Source organism: Eubalaena glacialis, chromosome 17, assembly GCF_028564815.1.
Source record: "Eubalaena glacialis isolate mEubGla1 chromosome 17, mEubGla1.1.hap2.+ XY, whole genome shotgun sequence".
Classification (NCBI taxonomy): Eukaryota; Metazoa; Chordata; class Mammalia; order Artiodactyla; family Balaenidae; genus Eubalaena; species Eubalaena glacialis.
Window position 1 is genome coordinate 51,853,104 of NC_083732.1, and position 20,752 is coordinate 51,873,855.

The 20,752-nt window shown below is 35.6% G+C and overlaps 1 protein-coding gene across 2 annotated transcripts in view; it reads left to right on the forward strand.

The window, feature by feature from the left end:
• VPS13B (vacuolar protein sorting 13 homolog B) overlaps positions 1-20,752 on the forward strand; it is an 802,016-nt gene that overhangs the window by 494,666 nt on the left and 286,598 nt on the right. For both annotated transcript variants that reach the window (XM_061172062.1, XM_061172061.1), the window contains exons 32-33: positions 243-369; positions 2,783-2,926. In XM_061172062.1, coding sequence (XP_061028045.1) covers positions 243-369; positions 2,783-2,926 — 271 coding nt within the window. The remainder of the gene's footprint in view (positions 1-242; positions 370-2,782; positions 2,927-20,752) is intronic.

Consider the following 20,752-nt stretch of genomic DNA (forward strand, 5'->3'; position numbering starts at 1 on the left):
TGATTAATTACATCTGAATTTCTCAGTGATTTTTTTTATATGAATCTGAAGTTAAGAATTGAAGTTACAAAATTATGATTATAAAATGTACAGATAGACACACTCAAAATAATTATGTAATTTTGTCATACATGTTTGTAGTACAGAGACTTGTACAAATTTAATGAAAATTATCCTTAAAAATGAAAAAGCTAATATATTTTTTTTTTGAAAAAGCTAATAATTTTTACTTTATCTTTTAGCATACGGCGGCATCAAGAAAGAAGAGCAATGTTGACTCCCATTTTAACAGATTTTTCTGTCCGAATAACTGGAGCACCTGCCATCATTTTCACCAAAGTAATTTCTCCAGAAAATATGCACACTGAGGTTAGAAATTAATTTAGGTTTTATTTTAGTCTAAATATTGGAGCAGCTTTTCTTGTGTGTTAGGAGTTTTCATAGTTTCCATGCATAGGATATCAAATTAGCTTATTATTAATAAGTTATTATTGTAGCTAATAATTATTAAGTACTTTATAGTACTATTTAGGTATTGCTTTTCATGTAATAACTCATCTAATCCTTATAATAATCCTATTAACTTCTCCTACTGTCCTCGTTTTGTAGATGAGGAAACTGAAGCATAAAGAGTTAGCTTGTCTAAATATTCACAAATAGTAGGAAGCAGAACATGGTGTGAACCCAACTGGTCTGGCTCCTGGCCATACACTCCTGACCTCTACCGCCTCTTTCTAATGAAAGCAACAATAATATTGACAGATCACTTAGGGTTCTCACATGGATTACCTTACAAAGAGAGTTCTACATGAATTACCTTATTTACTCTTCACAGAATCCATATGAGGTGGATATTATTAGTATACATATTTTATAGATGAGGAAACTGAGATCAAAAGAAATTAAGTAACTTGACCAATCTTACTAGCCAATTACTAACGGATCCAGGTTTGAAGTCTAATCACTATGGTATACTGCCTCCATGCCTAGAATAGAAATGTAATAATAATGTGATCCATCATAACTTTAAAAATATTCTTCATAAAAGTTTGTTATGCTAAAAACTTGATAAACTTTTTGATCATTCACAGAGTTATAGGCAGTTGTTATAAAAAGTTAAGAAAAATTAGGCACAGATTAAATATTATTAATCTAAGGTGATAAAAGTTTACATCATTCTTTGAGTTTTTAAAAAACAATATTTTGGGGCTTCCCTGGTGGTGCAGTGGTTAAGAACCCGCCTGCCAATGCAGGGGACATGGTTTCGAGCCCGGGTTCGAGCGCTGGTCTGGGAAGATCCCACATGCCGCGGAGCAACTAAGCCCGTGCGCCGCAACTACTGAGCCTACGCTCTAGAGCCTGCGTGCCACAACTACTGCAGCCCGTGCATCTAGAGCCCATGCTCCACAACAAGAGAAGCCACCACAATGAAGAGCAGCCCCCGCTCACCGCAACTAGAGAAAGCCCACTCACAGCAACGAAGACCCAATACAGCCAAAAATAAAAATAAATAAATTTATATAAAAAACAAACAAAAAAATATTTTGTATGTGTTATCTTATTTGATGTTTGTAATTGCCCTATAGGGAAAGTTAGGTTAGGCAGGATATCTTTATATCCACAAAAGGTATATAAAAATTAAGTAAGTCTACTTATATCTTTCAGTTACTTAGTAACACAATTGGTTTAAAATACACAAATATATTCCCTTCATCATTACTTGAGGAATAAAATAAGAATTCTAACTATAATGAGTAAATTTTGGAAACTTTTTGGAGGGAAAGTTTATTTAACTAGAAAAAGGGGATCATTTCCGACATGCTTTTCTTTATGGCTTTATTAAAAGCTGCTCTAAGCTGTGTAGTTTGTGTTTGGACCCATCATTAAGTCTCCTTAAATCCATTCTCTTGGATGACACTATTAAGGAGAAGGTTTGTTGGACATTTCCAAGCATTTGAACATTGTCCACATGCACTTCATGACAAGAGGCAGGGCTTCTGCTTATTAAGTGAAACTTCTGGATTTTTCATTTCTGTTTTCCTTCCCTGAATGGTTTTCCAGCAATGAATGTTCAAGTGACTCAGTTACGCAGAACAACACCAGTTAAGTAGTGGACAGCTACCTAATGCTGCCAAGATTTTAGCAGTTTAAAGAAGTGAAATTAATTAGTCTAGCTACCTTTGGCTTCAGCACTCCATTTTGTTATAAATCATTTGGAGTGTATCCTTTGGAGAATACTCAGACCATACCACTTGTGACTGTAATTGCTGCCTATAGTTGCCTGTTTACATCTGTCTGCCCACCTAGATTGTAACCTTCTCAAGAGCAGATTGCCCTTCAAGGCCAGCCTCACTCTCTGTGATATTCCTAGCACTCTAGTATGCTGCATGGTACTTGGGAGATGCTCACTAAATATTGGTCCGTCTGAGTGGGTGAACAAGATTATGGTAAAGAATTACATCATTGCCTACATATTGAAACAATGATAGTAGTTTGACGTATGAAAAGCCAAACGTACATGAAATGGTGAAAAATTCTTAGTGTGTTTCCCTGTGACTAGCACATGGCCTGGTGCACAACAGGCCCTCATAAATGTTTATTAAATTAATCCATTAAACTGTTGAGTGGCCGTGCTCACCGTTTCTGCTATTCTCATTAACAGATGAACTCAAGTCCCAGGAGAATTCATCAACATCGTAAAGGTCTAATAAGTAAGAATGATAAATTATCATCTAATGGCTATCATGTTTCTTTATCTCTATTCAACCTTTTTTTCCTTCAGGAGATTTTAGTGTGTGGCCACTCCTTGGAAGTGAATATAACCACAAACCTGGACTTCTTCCTAAGTGTGGCTCAAGTTCAACTCTTACATCAGTTAATAGTAGCAAATATGACTGGAGTGGAACCATCAAGCAAAGCCACAGAGGTAACTATTACCTGATTTTGATTAGGCTTACTGCATTTGTGCCAACTTTACATTGATAATAGGAAAACAAAAATTAAATGCTTTCTGCTAATTATTCTATATTTAATTTTATTCAAAATATGGACATAAATCATTTTGGATTGGTGTTCTTTATTTTTGAAATTTGTTTGGTCTCTTTTCCTGTAATTTATCATGCACCTTCGCAAAATTGCTGTGGCCCAGCCCCAGAAAAGCCTCTGTTAAAAACATGATTTTATTGCCCTGCTGCAATTTTTAAAGTGCAGTGCACAAAACCTGATATAGCTTTCACTTACTCAGATACATTACAGGGACAGGGCCTCTTTTGGAAGTGAACTTTGTGAGAGTACTGTGGGAATATCTTCAATAAATAACTTCTAAAGCATTCGTTTCCCATGCTCAGTGAAGAATGGACACAATCAAAAAACTTGAATGCCTGCCTAGAATTTTAATTTTGATCCAGTGTTCATTGGAAGCCTACATTGTAACCACAAAGCATGTCAGCATGAAACAAAGAAAGCTGCTTGTTAGATGCTTCTCAAAATATTTTTTCTTTGCTTTTTGTTTCCGTACTTCTATAATCATATCTGTACTTAGAATAAATCTTTTATAAAATCTCTAGTGAAGAAACTGTTTATCTTTGAAAAAGGCATTGCTTATATTTTTGTCATGAGTTATGCAGAAGGCTCTAAGTGCTATTTATTAAGGAGGAAGGGAAGGAGGAGGTGTTCACTGAGAGCCACTTGATGCTAAGCAAGCGTGCCAGGTACTTTTATGTAAGTTAACTCATATATCTTCAAGCATGTTATTACAACCACTCTGTGAGGTACATGTGAACATTATCACCATTTTACAGATTAGGATATTGTGACTCAGAGGTAATAAGTGACCTGTCTGAGATCATACACACATAACTAAAAAATGGTAGATCTGAGGTTTTAATTCAAGTCTTTCAAATCAGTGCTTTTTTCATTCTGCCATGGTTGCTCTACTATAACTATTACATTAGTCTGAATCACCTTTATTTTTTTAATTATTTAAAAATGATAAAGCTTTTAACTTTCATAAAGAAAGATTCTCTAACTATATCATCTTTTACCACCCATGATTTGTTTGCTCAGTATCTTTTTTAAAAGGACTATAAAGCTGTATGCTCTTCAAAATATTGACTTTTTCCCCAATGTATTTTAGACAATCCATAAGAATATAAATATATGATATGAAAATAAGCAGAGCAAAAATATTTCCCCATGGCATTTTCAATGAAGTCCTTGAAGGAAGTTGGGTTAGAAACAAATTCCTATATTATTTGTGCCAATTTTATGAATCTATCATGTTAGTGAAATCTAACTCACGGATTTCTTTTTTATTTCTTTTTTATTTTTATTTTTAAAACATCTTTATTGGAGTATAATTGCTTTACAATGGTGTGTTAGTTTCTGCTTTATAACCAAGTGAATCAGCTGTACATATACATATATCCCCATATCTCCTCCCTCTCACGTCTCCCTCCCACCCCTCTAGGTTGTCACAAAGCACCGAGCTGATCTCCCTGTGCTATGCGACTGCTTCCCACTAGCTATCTATTTTACATATGGTAGTGTATATATGTCCATGCCACTCTCTCTCACTTCGTCCAGCTTACCCTTCCCCCCTCCCCATGTCCTCAAGTCCATTTTCTACATCTGCGTCTTTATTCCTGTGCTACCCCTAGGTTCTTCAGAACCTGTTTTTTTTTCTTTTTTTTTTTTTTTAGATTCCATATATATGTGTTAGCATATGGTATTTGTTTTTCTCTTTCTGACTTACTTTACTTGTATGACAGACTCTATGTCCATCCACCTCACTACAAATAATTCAATTTCGTTTCTTTTTATGGCTGAGTAATATTCCATTGTATATATGTGCCACATCTTCTTTATCCGTTCATCTGTTGATGGGCACTTAGGTTGCTTCCATGTCCTGGCTATTGTAAATAGAGCTGCAATGAACATTGTGGTACATGACTCTTTTTGAATTATGGTTTTCTCAGGGTGTACGCCCAGTAGTGGGATTGCTGGGTCATATGGTAGTTCTATTTTTAGTTTTTTAAGGAACTTCCATACTGTTCTCCATAGTGGCTGTATCAATTTACATTCCCATCAACAGTGCAAGAGGGTTCCCTTTTCTCCACACCCTCTCCAGCATTTATTGTTTGTAGATTTTTTGATGATGGCCATTCTAACTGGTATAACTCACAGATTTCTGATGTGTTTTAGGAATTTATAGAACTTAGCAAGTTGATTGCTAACTATTTACCTACCTGCTTCTAACGCCTTTTAGTAGGGTCTGATTTGAGTAAATAAGGCACACTCAGAGTTAGATTTCTAACAACTCTTACCTGAATGTCAAGTCATTCCTCACAGTTCCATAAACGAGCTAGGATTGTTTTTGTTGTTTTAAAAATGTGTCTGTGGTCCTTATTCCTTCTTGCAGATGATACTAAAAGTACAGACAATATACTGACATACAGTAGAGACAATACACTGAAAATTGATTAAGATGGCAAATTTTATTTTATGTGTGTTCTACCACAATTGAAAAAAAAAGTACAAACTCTCTGAAGACAATTTGGTCCTATCCCCAGCCTCAGTGGGATATGTCTGTGAAATTTCAATATTAAAAAAAAAGACTTTCCATGAACTAGAAGAATGTTTTTCTATTCATAAATGAGTAGCACAACTCATATCTGATAGTCTAAGAACATAAAGATATTGTAAGAATTGGTATAATTTCTTCCTTAAATATTTGATAGAATTCACCAGTGACCCATCTAGGCCTGATGCTTTCTGTTTTGGAAGATTATTAATTATTGATTCAATTTCTTTAATATATGTAGGCCTATTCAGATCCTCTTATTTCTTCTTATGTGAGTTTTGTTAGATTCTGTCTTTCAAGGAATTGGTTCATTTTCTTGAAATGGTTATCAAATTTGTGAGCTTGGTCATAGTATTCCTTTATTATTCTTTTAATTTCCATAGAATCTGTAGTTATGTCCCCTCTTTCATTTCTGATGTTAGTAATTTGATTCCTCTCTTTTGGCTTTTTGTTTGTTTGCTTGTTTTTTGGTTTTTGGTTTTTGGTTTTTTGGTTAGCCTGGCTAGAGGCTTATTAATATTATTGATCTTTTTAAGGAATCAACTTTTGGTTTTATTTGCTTTATTGGATTTTCTGTTTTCAATTTCATTGATTTCTGCTCTAATTATTTCTTTTTTCCTGCTTACTTTTGATGGTGTTAATATTTTCAAACAGTTTTTCACAAGGTTTCTTTTGAAACTTTAATTCTGAAAATTATTCAAGAACATGAAAAGGAGATTTTGTTAGTAGAGGAAGCATATCTACACTGTTAACAAAGGGGAAGAAAGATGGACAGATATTTGGAAATTGAAGTGAAAACAGTGGAACAATCTAAGGATTATTACTAGAACCAATATTTAATGTTAATTTTAATTATATAGACAACTAACACATAATAAAACTTTCAAGTATATAGCTAAAAGAGAAGCACTTCTGGCAATAAAATGACCAGCTGATGGTTTAAGCAAATTGCCTCCCATGTTGATTAAAACTTTTCCAATATTTTTGCTCTAAAAATGTACTCATTGCTTAGTGATCAAGCAGCCTGTATTTGTACACTTCGGTTTTCAGTGTTTCCTTCAAGTGTTATGACTTCCATGATTGCTGGTTCCCAGAATATTCAATTTCTTCATTTTAAATTAACCTTTTTTTTGTCTCTATACATATTATGATAGGCTGAGAAAGTACATGAGAAAAAACATTTAGTATTCAAAAAGCCAAAATTAATTCCATATTACAAAGTACACGACCTTCTATATTTTATTCTATAGTTCATGTCTTTATGATAACATCTGTCTCTATAGTACTAGTACAACAGGAATGTTATTTGGGTTTCTTGCATTCTAGTTCCCTGCCATTTACATGAGGTGGGAGTTAACCTCCTAGATAACTTCACAGTCAAATCTAAATGTACAATTCTAATTTTTCTCCAAAAATAGAGCTCTACTACTCATCCTTGGTTTCTTTCCCAATGTTTAGCAGGGCAAAATTGGTTTACTCTTTAGAAGATTCTTTACCTTCTTATAAGGTGGTCTAGATCCCATAAAGGCCCAATTATATAAAAGTGGTTGTTAGTAATATAATCATAACATTCATGCAAGAAGAATTAACAAGGGAGATAGTTCAGTTACATGTACCAGTAAATGTCAGGAAACTTTTTAAAGAGAATATGACTAAACAAAGAGTTAAAGTATTTTAATTTGTGCAAGTCTGTTTATGGGCTAATAATGCAGACCATTTTTATATGATATCAAAAAGAAACTAAACATCATTTTAAGTGTTCCTAAAGCTATTGGCATGCAGGACATTATAAGGAGTTGTTAAAAAATAAAACAAAAAATTCTACTTTTTTAACATTTTATTCCAGTTGCAGTCACCCCGAAAACAAAAATACACCATAAAAAAAGATAATTTGTATAGAGTGATTATAATTTATATCAGAGTGATTTAAACTGAGATGAAAGCTGAGTAACCTATCTGAACTCTATAAAATTATAAACAGTATAGATAAGATACTAAAACTAGCCTGTTTACTTGAAATGGTTAATTTTTTTTATAATGCAATGTTACTTTTATCGAAGTAGTGCATGAATTTTAACAACCAAATGTTGCTAAACTAAATATATCAAAATAGTGTCAGTACACTGACATCCCCACCTCATCCTGCTTAGCCATTTTTAACTCTATAAGCCTTGTCTTCTGGTATTTATCCCACCTTTCTGAATAAAATGACTAGACTACCATCTCTTGATTTACTCATTTTAGTATTACCTATTCACTTGCTGTTTACTGTAGATGAAGATTCCGTCTCTTTTACACTTCTCTTCCACTCTTACATTTTCCCGGTATTCTTATATCATGTTTTTTAAGTCAGTATGAATTGTTTTCATTATAAAGACTATGTAAATATTGTTCATTGCTTAGTGAAGTAATATGATGTGATTATATTTCCTCTCTTTATAGTCTTCTGTTTTTCTTAAAGTTAATCATTGCCACATTCTTTTTATTTGCTCAGTTTTTTTGTTTTTTTTTTAAATCTCTACCTCTTCTCTCATTCTCTCCACCCCACCCCAAACCCTCACCAGTGACTCTACATAATGCCTGGCAATTTAATTTTTCACACTTTGAAACTTACAAAATAATGTCAACTCTGTTTTTACCCTTGGAACCATTTTTCGTGAAGTCTTCATTTTTCCTTCTCCTTTCTGGACCAGTAGTTCTCTAGACCTGCTACACACTTGACACAACTGAGCCAGATGAGAGAAGGTTGTGATTTTTGAGGTTAATGGTAGAGTGTTGGGAAATTATAGGGTATCAAGTAAGTAATGTTTTTCCTATGAATATAAATTAGTAAAATCGCCAATATCTTTATCCCACCATTCTAAAATGTTAGGTATTTTGAGTTCCTATATAGAAACAGTATAATAGTATAGAAAAATATTGTAATAGAACTTATTATACATGCCTAATATAGTTTACGTGGGTGTTTTTACAATTTGCTATAAAATAGAATATAATATATAAGTTGGACTTTTTTGAGCTATGATTAAGTATATGCCCTAGGAGTGGTGGCGAAGGTTGTTTTTTGGTAGTATTATTATCTTAGCTTGGAAATTATCTGCTTTGGAGTTGTGCTTCATTTTAAGAATGGAAATTCTTGTTTTTTTGTCAATGGTGAAAAATTCTTACAAGGCATACTTGACCAACCTAAGGATTGCTAGGAGTCGTTGGAACTACGAACTTAAGAGTAAAGAAGAAGGGGGACTTCCCTGGTGGTCCAGTGGCTAAGACTCCGTGCTCCCAATGCAGGGGGCCTGGGTTCAATCCCTGGTCAGGGAACTAGATCCCACATGCATGCCGCAACTAAAGAGGCTGCATGCCGCAACTAAAGAGACTGCATGCCGCAACGAAGATCCCGCATGCCACAACTAAGACCCGGCGCAGCCTAACTAACTAAATAAATAAATATTTTTTAAAAAAGAGTAAAGAAGAGGGGAAGGGACTTTGAGTGGTGGTGTAGAAGCAGATGTTTTCTGGAGTAGAACTTTAGGCAAGATGAGCAAACTAGAGGCTAATATACCTTGAGAACACATGTGAGTGGAGGTGGGGTTTGAAAGCAGGAAATAAGACTGGTTTGGGAGAGGATGTTGATGTTCTGGTCTATCTCAGTGCTTTCTATCTTGATGTGGACATGAGTGGGAGAGGCCATTTCAGAGGTTACCTATTTCTGTAACCTCTGTAACGTTTCTCCTTTAGAAAAGGAGATAGGAATATTGGATAACATGCATGTGGTGACTTTCCATCAGTGTTACTATGCTGAGTATTTGCTTCCCTTCAGAGGCACCTGGATCGACTACTTGTAACCAGGCAATAAACCCAGGCTCCAATAAAATATGGATTCAAGCAGAGCCTTAAATGGACAAGAGGGCCTCTGAGGAAATACCTTGAATTTCTTAAAATCTAGACCTGGAAAAGATATTAAGTATTTTACTACCTATTCTCTCCAAGGGAAGGACTTCTTAGGTACATTGAGCTATCACACCTGTCTCAGTTTTAGTTAGGCCTTGTAAATGTTAAAAACAGTATAATTTTCTCCTGATAAGCTTACGCTTAGAGAGAAACATGCCATAGTTACTTCAAGGTAGATGCTAAACATCAAGAAAACAAGAAATATTTTAATTTTCCAGCCACACTAATATTTATCCCATATGTTGGGTTGGCCAAAAAGTTCGTTTGGATTTTTCTGTAACATCTTAGGGAAAAGCCCGAATGAGCTTTTTGGCCAACCCAATAGATTTCTTGACCAGAAATCCAGTGAATACAGTAAGTTTTCCTAAGGCACTATTAAACTGTCTGTCCTAGTCTTTTTCAGCAGTATTCAATGAGGGCTTACTCTGTACCAGATATACTGGCTACAGACTGATAGAGGTATGAAAAATAAACATACTGTGGTCCCTGCCCTCTAGGATTTTATCATATGGTTGAAAAATACAACATAGACAAATGGATTTATAACTAAGACCTCAGAGCAGTAAACAAAAAGTGTCAAATAAGCTCTATGGAAAATTAGTGCTATAACAAGTATTCAGAATAAGAAGAGAAGACTTTAGGCTAGGTGGTCAGAGATCTAGCTTCATGGAGAAATTGGGGTTGAATAGGCAGAGAACAGTGACCTGCTTCTTTACTCAGTAAATATTGAACCCTTTCTATGTGTCAAAAACTACTCTGGATACTGGGGTGACAGCATTAAACAAAGGAGGTGAAGTTTCTGATTTCATATTCTAGTGCTCATATATTCAGTGATATGAAGATTGACACTAATAAACAAATAATTAGAACTAGATCAATGTATATATTGATATCTATATAACTAGTAATACATGACTATATATATGTATATACATACATATATATATACATACATACACACACATGTACACACACATCCATGCACATAACTAGTTGCATTCAGCACTTTCTATTTGCCAAAAGTTATTCATGTGGTTACACCTAGCTCTAAGGGAGGCTGGAAATGTAGTCTTTCTAATACAAGGCCATATGCCCTGCTAAAAATTATCTTACCATGAAAAAAGGGGACAATGAATATTGGGGTACAATTGCCAGCCTCAGCAACAGAGGCTTCAAGGTCACCTGGTAGTCAAAGATAGGATATTCCTTAGAAAGCAGCTTTGGCTCTCTTCAATACTTTGAACACATCCTAAAGTTCTATGCCATATAACATGGCAGAAATAATGTTATCTTGCAACTTGTTCAGTGCTGATATAGGGACAAATATTGTCTTTGCCCAGGGTTTCTTACTCTTTTCGTCTGCTGATAGAACTCCCCTTCCTTTGGCTAAACAACATTCTCTTATTTTATGCGGTTTTGATAAAGATTCCCATTACAGGGTAGACATGAAACACAGGTCTGACTTTTTTTTAATTAATTAATTAGTTAATTTTTATTTTTGGCTGTGTTGGGTCTTCTTTGCTGCGCGCAGGCTTTCTCTAGTTACGGTGAGCGGGGGCTACTCTCCGTTGCAGTGTGCGGGCTTCTCATTGCGGTGGCTTCTCTTGTTGTGGAGCACGGGTTCTAGGCATGTGGGCTTCAGTAGTTGTGGCACGCAGGCTCAGTAGCTATGGATCACAGGCTCTAGAGCGCAGGCTCAGTAGTTGTGGTCACAGCCTCTCTTGCTCCATGGCATGTGGGACGTTCCCGGACAAAGGCTCGAACCCGAGTCTCCTGCATTAGCAGGCAGATTCTTAACCCCTGCGCCACCAGGGAAGTCTCCTGACTAATTATTGTATCACTCCCCTTTGCCCAGTTGTTGGTCCAGATATGGGCACACTACTCAGGCAAGTGCAGTGTTTCATATGAAAACACTGGGAAGAATAAGCCCTCTCTGCTAGGGATCATTAAGTTCAGATGTAGTCATATTGGAGCTATCTTTGACCATTGTCTCACTCTTCTCTTTCACTACTATCTCATGAAGGAAATCTGTGTCAAAAAAGAGGAGTTGAACTCACAGAAATAAGCAAAGCTGAAAGAAAGAGAAAGTCTTTGACATCATCTGACTCCCTTGACACAGTTCTAGTCAATGAGATATAAAGAGAAATGTTCTACAGATTTCTAGGAAAGTCTCTATGTTCTTTTTCCTCCTTCTTGGAATAACAACAGTGGAAGTGACTAGCCACTTGTTGCCATGTGATGACAAACATGAGGACAAAAGCCATGCACTAGGAGTAGCAAAGTGGGTAGATAAAGTGATTTGAGATGTGAGTGATATCATGAAGCCACTGCAACCAGCCCTGGACTTTAGGAAAATAAACATAAGTTCTTAAGCCACTAATACTTGGCGTTCTGTTACATGAGGTCAAACACAATCCTAACTGATACAGACAGTGTTGCAGTATTCTGAGGTGGAGATGATAAAACCCAGGGAAAGTACTGAGCACAGAATAGAATTTGATGCTGAATAAATGCTCACAGTATGAATTAATAAATGAATTCCTTAATTCATAGGAAGTCCTATTTCTGTGCATAGAAATAAAAAATATAAGATGTATGCCACATATATAACAAAAGAACTGGAAGAAATTGATGATTAACTATATGTTTGATGGACACAGGTTGGGTAGATATTGTGGAAGGCTTGGAATACTAGGCTGAAATGTTTTAAGTAAGTAGTAGGCAGTAGAGAGTAGTTGAAGTTAGTTGAGCTAGAGAATGACTTCAACAGGTGTGCTTTGAAGTTCAGATCCATTTTAGACTGAACTAATCAACTGTATTAACACACTGATAGTTGGTGTGTGATCTTCAGACGTAAATTTTATCGTTACATTTTCTTCTATTCTAACATAATAGAATATGTTATATTCTTTTACAGTATCAGTTTATTTCAGTTAGGATTTGAAATTGCTGTAGCATATAATATCACCTATTGTTTCCAGAAGCTACAATTCTTTAAAAAAAAAACCAAAAACCACACTTTTTATTTCTTTATTTTCATTTATTTATTTTTTTATAACATAACTCCATACTTTATTCAGATTTCCTAGTTTTTACCCTAATGCCATTTTTTTGTTTGTTTGTTTGGTTTTGGTTTTTTTAAACATCTTTATTGGAGTATAATTGCTTTACAATGGTGTGTTAGTTTCTGCTTTATAACAAAGTGAATCAGCTATACATATACATATATCCCCATATCTCTTCCCTCTTGCGTCTCCCTCCCTCCCACCCTCCCTACTCCACCCCTAGGTGGTCACAGAGCACCGAGCTGATCTCCGTGTGCTATGCGGCTGCTTCCCACTAGGTATCGGTTTTACATTTGGTAGTGTATATATGTACATGCCACTCTCTCACTTTGTCCCAGCTTACCCTTCCCCCTCCCCATGTCCTCAAGTCCATTCTCTTGTAGGTCTGCATCTTTATTCCCGTCCTGCCCCTAGGTTCTTCAGGACCATTCTTTTTTTTTTAGATTCCATATATATGTGTTAGCATACGGTATTTGTTTTTCTCTTTCTGACTTACTTCACTCTGTATGACAGACTCTAGGTCCATCCACCTCGCTACAAATAACTCAATTTCATTCCTTTTTATGGCTGAGTAATATTCCCTTGTATATATGTGCCACATCTTCTTTATCCATTCTCTGTCGATGGACACTTAGGTTACTTCCATGTCCTGGCTATTGTAAATAGAGCTGCAATGAACATTGTGGTACCTGACTCTTTTTGAATTATGGTTTTCTCAGGGTAGATGCCCAGTAGTGGGATTGCTGGGTCATATGGTCGTTCTATTTTTAGTTTTTTAAGGAAACTCCATACTGTTCTCCATAGTGGCTGTATCAACTTAAATTCCCACCAACAGTGCAAGAGGGTGCCCTTTTCTCCACACCCTCTCCAGCACTTATTGTATGTAGATTTTTTGATGATGGCCATTCTGACTGGTGTGAGGTGATACCTCATTGTAGTTTTGATTTGCATTTCTCTAATGATTAATGATGTTGAGCATTCTTTCATGTCTTTGTTAGAAATCTGTATATCTTCTTGGGAGAAATGTCTATCTAGGTCTTCCGCCCAATTTTGGGTTGGGTTGTTTGTCTTTTTGATATTGAGCTGCATGAGCTGCTTGTAAATTTTGGAGATTAATCCTTTCTCAGTTTCTTCATTTGCAAATATTTTCTCCCATTCTGAGGGTTGTCTTTTTGTCCTCTTTATGGTTTCCTTTGCTGTGCAAAAGCTTTTGAGTTTCATTAGGTCCCATTTGTTTATTTTTGTTTTTATTGCCATTTCTCTAGGAGGTGGGTCAGAAAGGATCTTGCTGTGACTTATGTCATAGAGTGTTCTGCCTATGTTTTCCTCTAAGAGTTTGATAGTGTCTGGCCTTACACTTAGGTCTTTAATCCATTTTGAGTTTATTTTTGTGTATGGTGTTAGGGAGTGTTCTAATTTCATTCTTTTACATGTAGCTGTCCAGTTTTCCCAGCACCACTTATTGAAGAGGCTGTGTTTTCTCCATTATATATGCTTGCCTCCTTTATCAAAAATAAGGTAACCATATGTGTGTGGGTTTATCTCTGGCCTTTCTATCCTGTTCCATTGATCTGTATTTCTGTTTTTGTACCAGTACCATACTGTCTTGATTACTGTAGCTTTGTAGTACAGTCTCAAGTCAGGGAGCCTGATTCCTCCAGCTCTGTTTTTCTTTCTCAAGATTGCTTTGGCTATTCGGGGTCTTTTGTGTTTCCATACAAACTGTGAAATTTTTTGTTGTAGTTCTGTGAAAAATGCCACTGATAGTTTGATAGGGATTGCATTGAATCTGTAGATTGCTTTGGCTAGTATAGTCATTTTCACAATGTTGATTCTTCCAATCCAAGAGCATGGTATATCTCTCCATCTGTTTGTATCATCTTTAATTTCTTTCATCAGTGTCTTATACTTTTCTGCATACAGTTCTTTTGTCTCCTTGGGTAGGTTTATTCCTAGGTATTTTATTCTTTTTGTTGCAATGGTACATGAGAGTGTTTCCTTAATTTCACTTTCAGATTTTTCATCATTAGTGTATAGGAATGCAAGAGATTTCTGCGCATTAATTTTGTATCCTACTACTTTACCAAATTCATTGATTAGCTCTAGTAGTTTTCTGGTAACATCTTTAGTATTCTCTATGTATATTATCATGTCATCTGCAAACCATGACAGTTTTACTTCTTCTTTTCTGATTTAGATTCCTTTTATTTCTTTTTCTTCTCTGATTGCTGTGGCTAAAACATCCAAAGCAATGTTGAATAATAGTGCTGAGAGTGGGCAACCATGTCTTGTTCCTGATCTTAGCGGAAATGGTTTCAGTTTTTCACCATTGAGGACGATGTTGGCTGTGGGTTTGTCATATATGGCCTTTATTATGTTGAGGTAAGTTCCCTCTGTGCCTACTTTCTGGAGGGTTTTTATAATAAATAGGTGTTGGATTTTGTCAAAAGCTTTTTCTGCATCTATTGAGATGATCATATGGTTTTTCTTCTTCAGTTTGTTAATATGATGTATCACATTGATTGATTTGCATATATTGAAGAATCCTTGCATTCCTGGGATAAATTCCACTTGACCATGATGTATGATCCTTTGAATGTGCTGTTGGATTCTGTTTACTAGTATTTTGTTGAGGATTTTTGGATCTATGTTCATCAGTGATATTGGCCTGTAGTTTTGTTTCTTTGTGACATCTTGTCTGGTTTTGGTATCAGGGTGATGGTGACCTCGTGGAAAGAGTTTGGTAGTATTCCTCCCTCTGCTATAGTTTGGAAGAGTTTGAGAAGGATAGGTGTTAGCGCTTCTCTAAATGTCTGATAGAATTCGCCTGTGAAGCCATCTGGTCCTGGGCTTTTGTTTGTTGGAAGATTTTTAATCAGAGTTTCTATTTCAGTGCTTGTGATTGGTCTGTTTATATTTTTTATTTCTTCCTGGTTCAGTCTCGGGAGGTTGTGCTTTCCTAAGAATTTGTCCATTTCTTCCAGGTTGTCCCTTTTTTTGGCATATAGTTGCTTGCAGTAATCTCTCATGATCCTTTGTATTTCTGCAGTGTCAGTTGTTACTTCTCTGTTTCATTTCTCATTCTATTGATTTGAGTCTTCTCCCTTTTTTTCTTGATGAGTCTGTCTAGTGGTTTATCAATTTTGTTTATCTTCTCAAAGAACCAGCTTTTAGTTTTATTGATCTTTGCTATTGTTTCCTTCATATCTTTTTCATTTATTTCTGATCTGATCTTTATGATTTCTTTCCTTCTGCTAACTTTAGGGTGTTTTTGTTCTTCTTTCTCTTATTGCTTTAGGTGTAAGGTTAGGTTGTTTATTTGAGATGTTTCTTGTTTCTTAAGGTAGGATTGTATTGCTATAAACTTCCCTCTTAGAACTGCTTTTGCTGCATCCCATATGTTTGGGTCATCGTGTTTTCATTGTCATTTGTTTCTAAGTATTTTTTGATTTTGTCTTTGATTTCTTCAGTGATCTCTTGGTTATTAAGTAGTGTATTGTTTAGCCTCCATGTGTTTGTATTTTTTACAGATTTTTCCCTGTAATTGATATCTAGTCTCACAGTGTTGCGGTTGGAAAAGATACTTGATACGATTTCAATTTTCTTAAATTTACCAAGGCTTGATTTGTGACCCCAGATATGATCTATCCTGGAGAATGTTCCATGAGCACTTGAGAAGAAAGTGTATTCTGTTGTTTTTGGATAGGATGTCTTATAAATTATATGAATTAAGTCCATCTTGTTTAATGTTTCATTTAAAGCTTGAATTTCCTTATTTATTTTCATTTTGGATGATCTGTCCATTGGTGAAAGTGGGGTGTTAAAGTCCCCTACTATGATTGTGTTACTGTCGATTTCCCCTTTATGGCTGTTAGCATTTGCCTTATGTATTGAGGTCCTCCTATTTTGGGTGCATAAATATTTACAATTGTTATATCTTCTTCTTGGATCGATCCCTTGATCATTATGTAGTGTCCTTCGTTGTCTCTTGTAATAGTCTTTCTTTTAAAGTCTATTTGTCTGATATGAGAATTGCTACTCCAGCTTTCTTTTGATTTCCATTTTCATGGAATATCTTTTTCCATCCCCTCACTTTCAGTCTGTACGTGTCCCTAGGCCTGAAGTGGGTCTCTTGTAGACAGCATATTTACGGGTCTTGTTTTTGTATCCATTCAGCCAGTCTATGTCTTTTGGTTGGAGCATTTAATCCATTTACATTTAAGGTAGTTATCGATATGTGTGTTCCTCTTACCATGTTCTTAATTATTTTGGGTTTGTTATTGTAGGTCTTTTCCTTCTCTTGTGTTTCCTGCCTAGAGAAGTTCCTTTAGCATTTGTTGTAAAGCTGATTTGGTGGTGCTGGATTGTCTTAGCTTTTGCTTGTCTGTAAAGGTTTTAATTTCTCCGTCGAATCTGAATGAGATCCTTGCTGGGTAGAGTAATCTTGGTTGTAGGTTTTTCCCTTTCATCACTTTAAATGTGTCCTGCCACTCCCTTCTGGCTTGCAGAGTTTCTGCTGAAAGATCAGCTGTTAACCTTATGGGGATTCCCTTGTGTGTTATTTGTTGTTTTTCCCTTGCTGCTTTTAATATTTTTTCTTTGTATTTAATTTTTGATAGTTTGATTAATATGTGTCTTGGCATGTTTCTCCTCGGATTTATCCTGTATGGGACTCTCTGAGCTTCCTGGACTTGATTAACTATTTCCTTTCCCATATTAGGGAAGTTTTCAACTATAATCTCTTCAAATATTTTCTCAGTCCCTTTCTTTTTCTCTTCTTCTTTTGGGACTCCTATAATTCGAATGTTGGTGTGTTTAGTGTTGTCCCAGAGGTCTCTGAGACTGTCTCAATTCTTTTCATTCTTTTTTCTTTATTCTGCTCTACAGTAGTTATTTCCACTGTTTTATCTTTCAGGTCACTTATCCGTTCTTCTGCCTCAGTTATTCTGCTATTGATTCCTTCTAGAGAATTTTTAATTTCATTTATTGAGAACACACTTTTTAAACTGACGAAATAGAAGGGTGAGAGGGCTAAGATTGCCCTGAGTTATGTTCATTTGGCTGCAGTAATTACTCTGTTATTCCTGAATAGTAAGTAATCATCTTATTAAGCCTACTTACAGAGGTAGTGTATGTAGGAGTAACATGCTCATTTTCAAATCAGTGTTTTAGAGTAAATAAAACTTTTGTAGCAAAATAAAAACCGTATTTTTAGGGCAAAGAGTAGAACCACAGCATTGGGGATCTGAAGGTGGAGGTTCTTTGATGCACACATTACAGATCCTGGAGAGGAATGTGGACAACTTATAACACTAATTGAGCATTTCTTCCTTTGCCTTCTCTCCTTCCTCCTCCTCCTCCTCCACTTAACCACTTGCTTTTAGGCACTTCCTTCGCTCTCCTTTCATTTCAGTCTCTGGTAACGACTCACTTGGTAACCTGTCCCATGGATGCTTGGTACCTGTTCTTATACTCTCTTTGATAGCCATAAACTATGTTTTTTTAAGGAAAATCTCATTTACACAAAAAATACTTTAATGATCATAAAATATACAGTATTTAGTCCATGTTTCTTCAGATTTCTAAAATAATGGATATTTCCACCAATATAATGTTTCTGTTCCCTCAGAATTTTGCTGTTATTTATTGTATTTGGGTTCTCTACAACTATTTAAAGAATTAAGAACTACAAAAAGCACTATATCCAACTGTCTATGAAGCATGATAAAGTTACAGTAAAAAAAAAAAAAATGTTATAGTCAAGCTGGTCAGAAAAGGTACAAGTCCCTTAGCTCCAGCGCCAGCTCCATCTTTAATCAGCTCCTGTCCTCTTAAGACTGCTATCCCCTCTCATCTGTGCTTCTCCCCAGGTCTTCTCTCTCTGTACCATATTTATATTTCTTCTTGACTGTGCTAAGTTATGTGCCTTCTCTCTGACTTTGAATTCTGTCTCTTTGATAATTGCTCCTTTCTCACATATTTTTCTCGAATTTCCAGTGCTGTCTTTTAATACCGTATTCCTCATGACCTACAAAATGTTCATTTATAAGGTGAAAGCACTAGGAAAATAGGTTATAACTAATACATTATTATCTCTTCTGAGTCAAAATATAAATGAGCTAGCTGTTCAAAATGACTGAGGGTCGATGATTTGCTTGGTTTCCTATCTGACAGTTTGTACTTTTCTAACAAGCAAACTTTTGGGCTTTCAGTTACTTTTATATAAAAGAATCAACCTTAAAAAAATACTAACATCAGAGCCATGGGAATGTATATAATTCTCATCTAAGATTTCATACATTTTTAAATTGCTTATTTCTAGACCTTTGGCTCTTCATCAAAGGTTTTCTGCAGCAAATGACTAAAAAACCTCTCACAGAGTATAGAGATATATAAAATAAACACCAAAACCTAAATCAAGTAATCTTCTTTCTACCCTTTTTTAAGATTCCTGGACTTCACCAAATGTGCCATAGGTGCCTTTACACCTTTCTTTCTAAAAATTGGCCCATTCAGTAATACACCATTGGAAGACATGAAAGTACACTGGGGAGGTTGAAATTTTCTATATCTTGCTTGTGGTGATGGTTATACAACTGTATACATTTGCCAAAGCCCCTTAACTGTATGTTTTAAAGAGTGAATTTTATTACTTACAAATTATATTCCAGTAAACTTGGCTTAAAATTGTTTGGCCACTTAGTAACACAGATTTAGAAGACACAAAAATCCACTGGCAACAGTGATTTACATTAATGTCAGAGTGTCTGTTATGGAGGTAGCTACCCAGAATCTGTAACACCAGCTAACACTTATTGGGTGCTCACTATGTACCAGGTGGTCTAAATGTTTTATGTAGCTTAACTCCTTTTTTCCTTACAATAACCCTTTGAGTTTGGGCCTGTTTTTCAAATTGTACAGAAATGGAAACTGAGTCTCAAGAACTCAGTTTGTCCTATAGTTTGCACAAGTTTGCATAGCTAATAAGTATCAAAACCAGGCTATTCCTCCCTCACCCCACCTGAGAATGTACTGGTTAAAAGTACTGTCAGAGGTAGTTCAGTGACCTAACTGGTACAGATGTGAGTGTTTTAACAGGGAGAATTAAGCAAAAACTAGTTTATACAGGCCTTATTTGTTCTTATATAAAATTTATTTATTGTATTGTAATAGTGAGCCATTGAAGGATCTAAAACAAGATCATGACATCATCAGATTCACACTTGGAATAGTGGCAGATGGGTTAGGTAGGGAGACCACTGGAAGCTCTAGCTGTAATCCAGATGATGAGAGTCCAAACTGAAGCACTGATTTAAGGAAGAGGAAGAAGGCCAGTACTGGGCTAACTCTGCATTTGCTTGAAAGGATGTATAGAAGGAGGAAAGTCCTAGGGAAATAGGTTGTAGCTAATTCATTATTATTCTTTTGGAATAAAATTATGATAAATGAGCTGGTTTATCTCAGCACATGTGTTAAAGGAAAGATAGGGCTCTAGATTATTCTTTCCTCAGCTGTTCAAAATTGCATGACAAAAGGCAGTGACTCTTCTGCTACAGGTTTGCATATAGGCATCAGCTTTTCCTGAATTCAAAGGCCACAGATTGGGATCTCCCTGCACTTTGCACCTTCTTGAACTCTTGAATACTCATCTGAGTATTTCATACATGCCCCCAAATAAAAATGTTGAAGTATTGTCTTTTTAAAAGTTCAGGAGAGGGTTATTATTTATTTGTTTATTGGTTTTTTTTTAAGTATGGAAGAGTCAAGTATGTTTAAATGTCAGTGGGAAGGACTCAGAAGAAAGGTTGAAATGTGTGGGATGAGAAGGGAAAATCAATAGTGTAACATTCCTAAAATAATGAGAAAACAATACCCCATGAATAAAGGGTAGAGGGATTGACACCTCTTCTAACGTAACAGAAGGGAAGAAAGAAAGGATGGTCACATATGTAAGAAGATTTAAGAGTTTAGTAATACAGAGTTGGGAGTTGAGGAGGTGCTCATTTGATATTTTACTCCATGAAATAGGATGTAAGGACATCTGTTAAGGAATGGTACAGGGCTCAGAAATTTGAGATGGGGGGCAGGAAGCTACTTATTCTATTGAAACTTTAATTTTTTACCTAGTCAATATAAATTGGGAGGTACAAAAATGCAT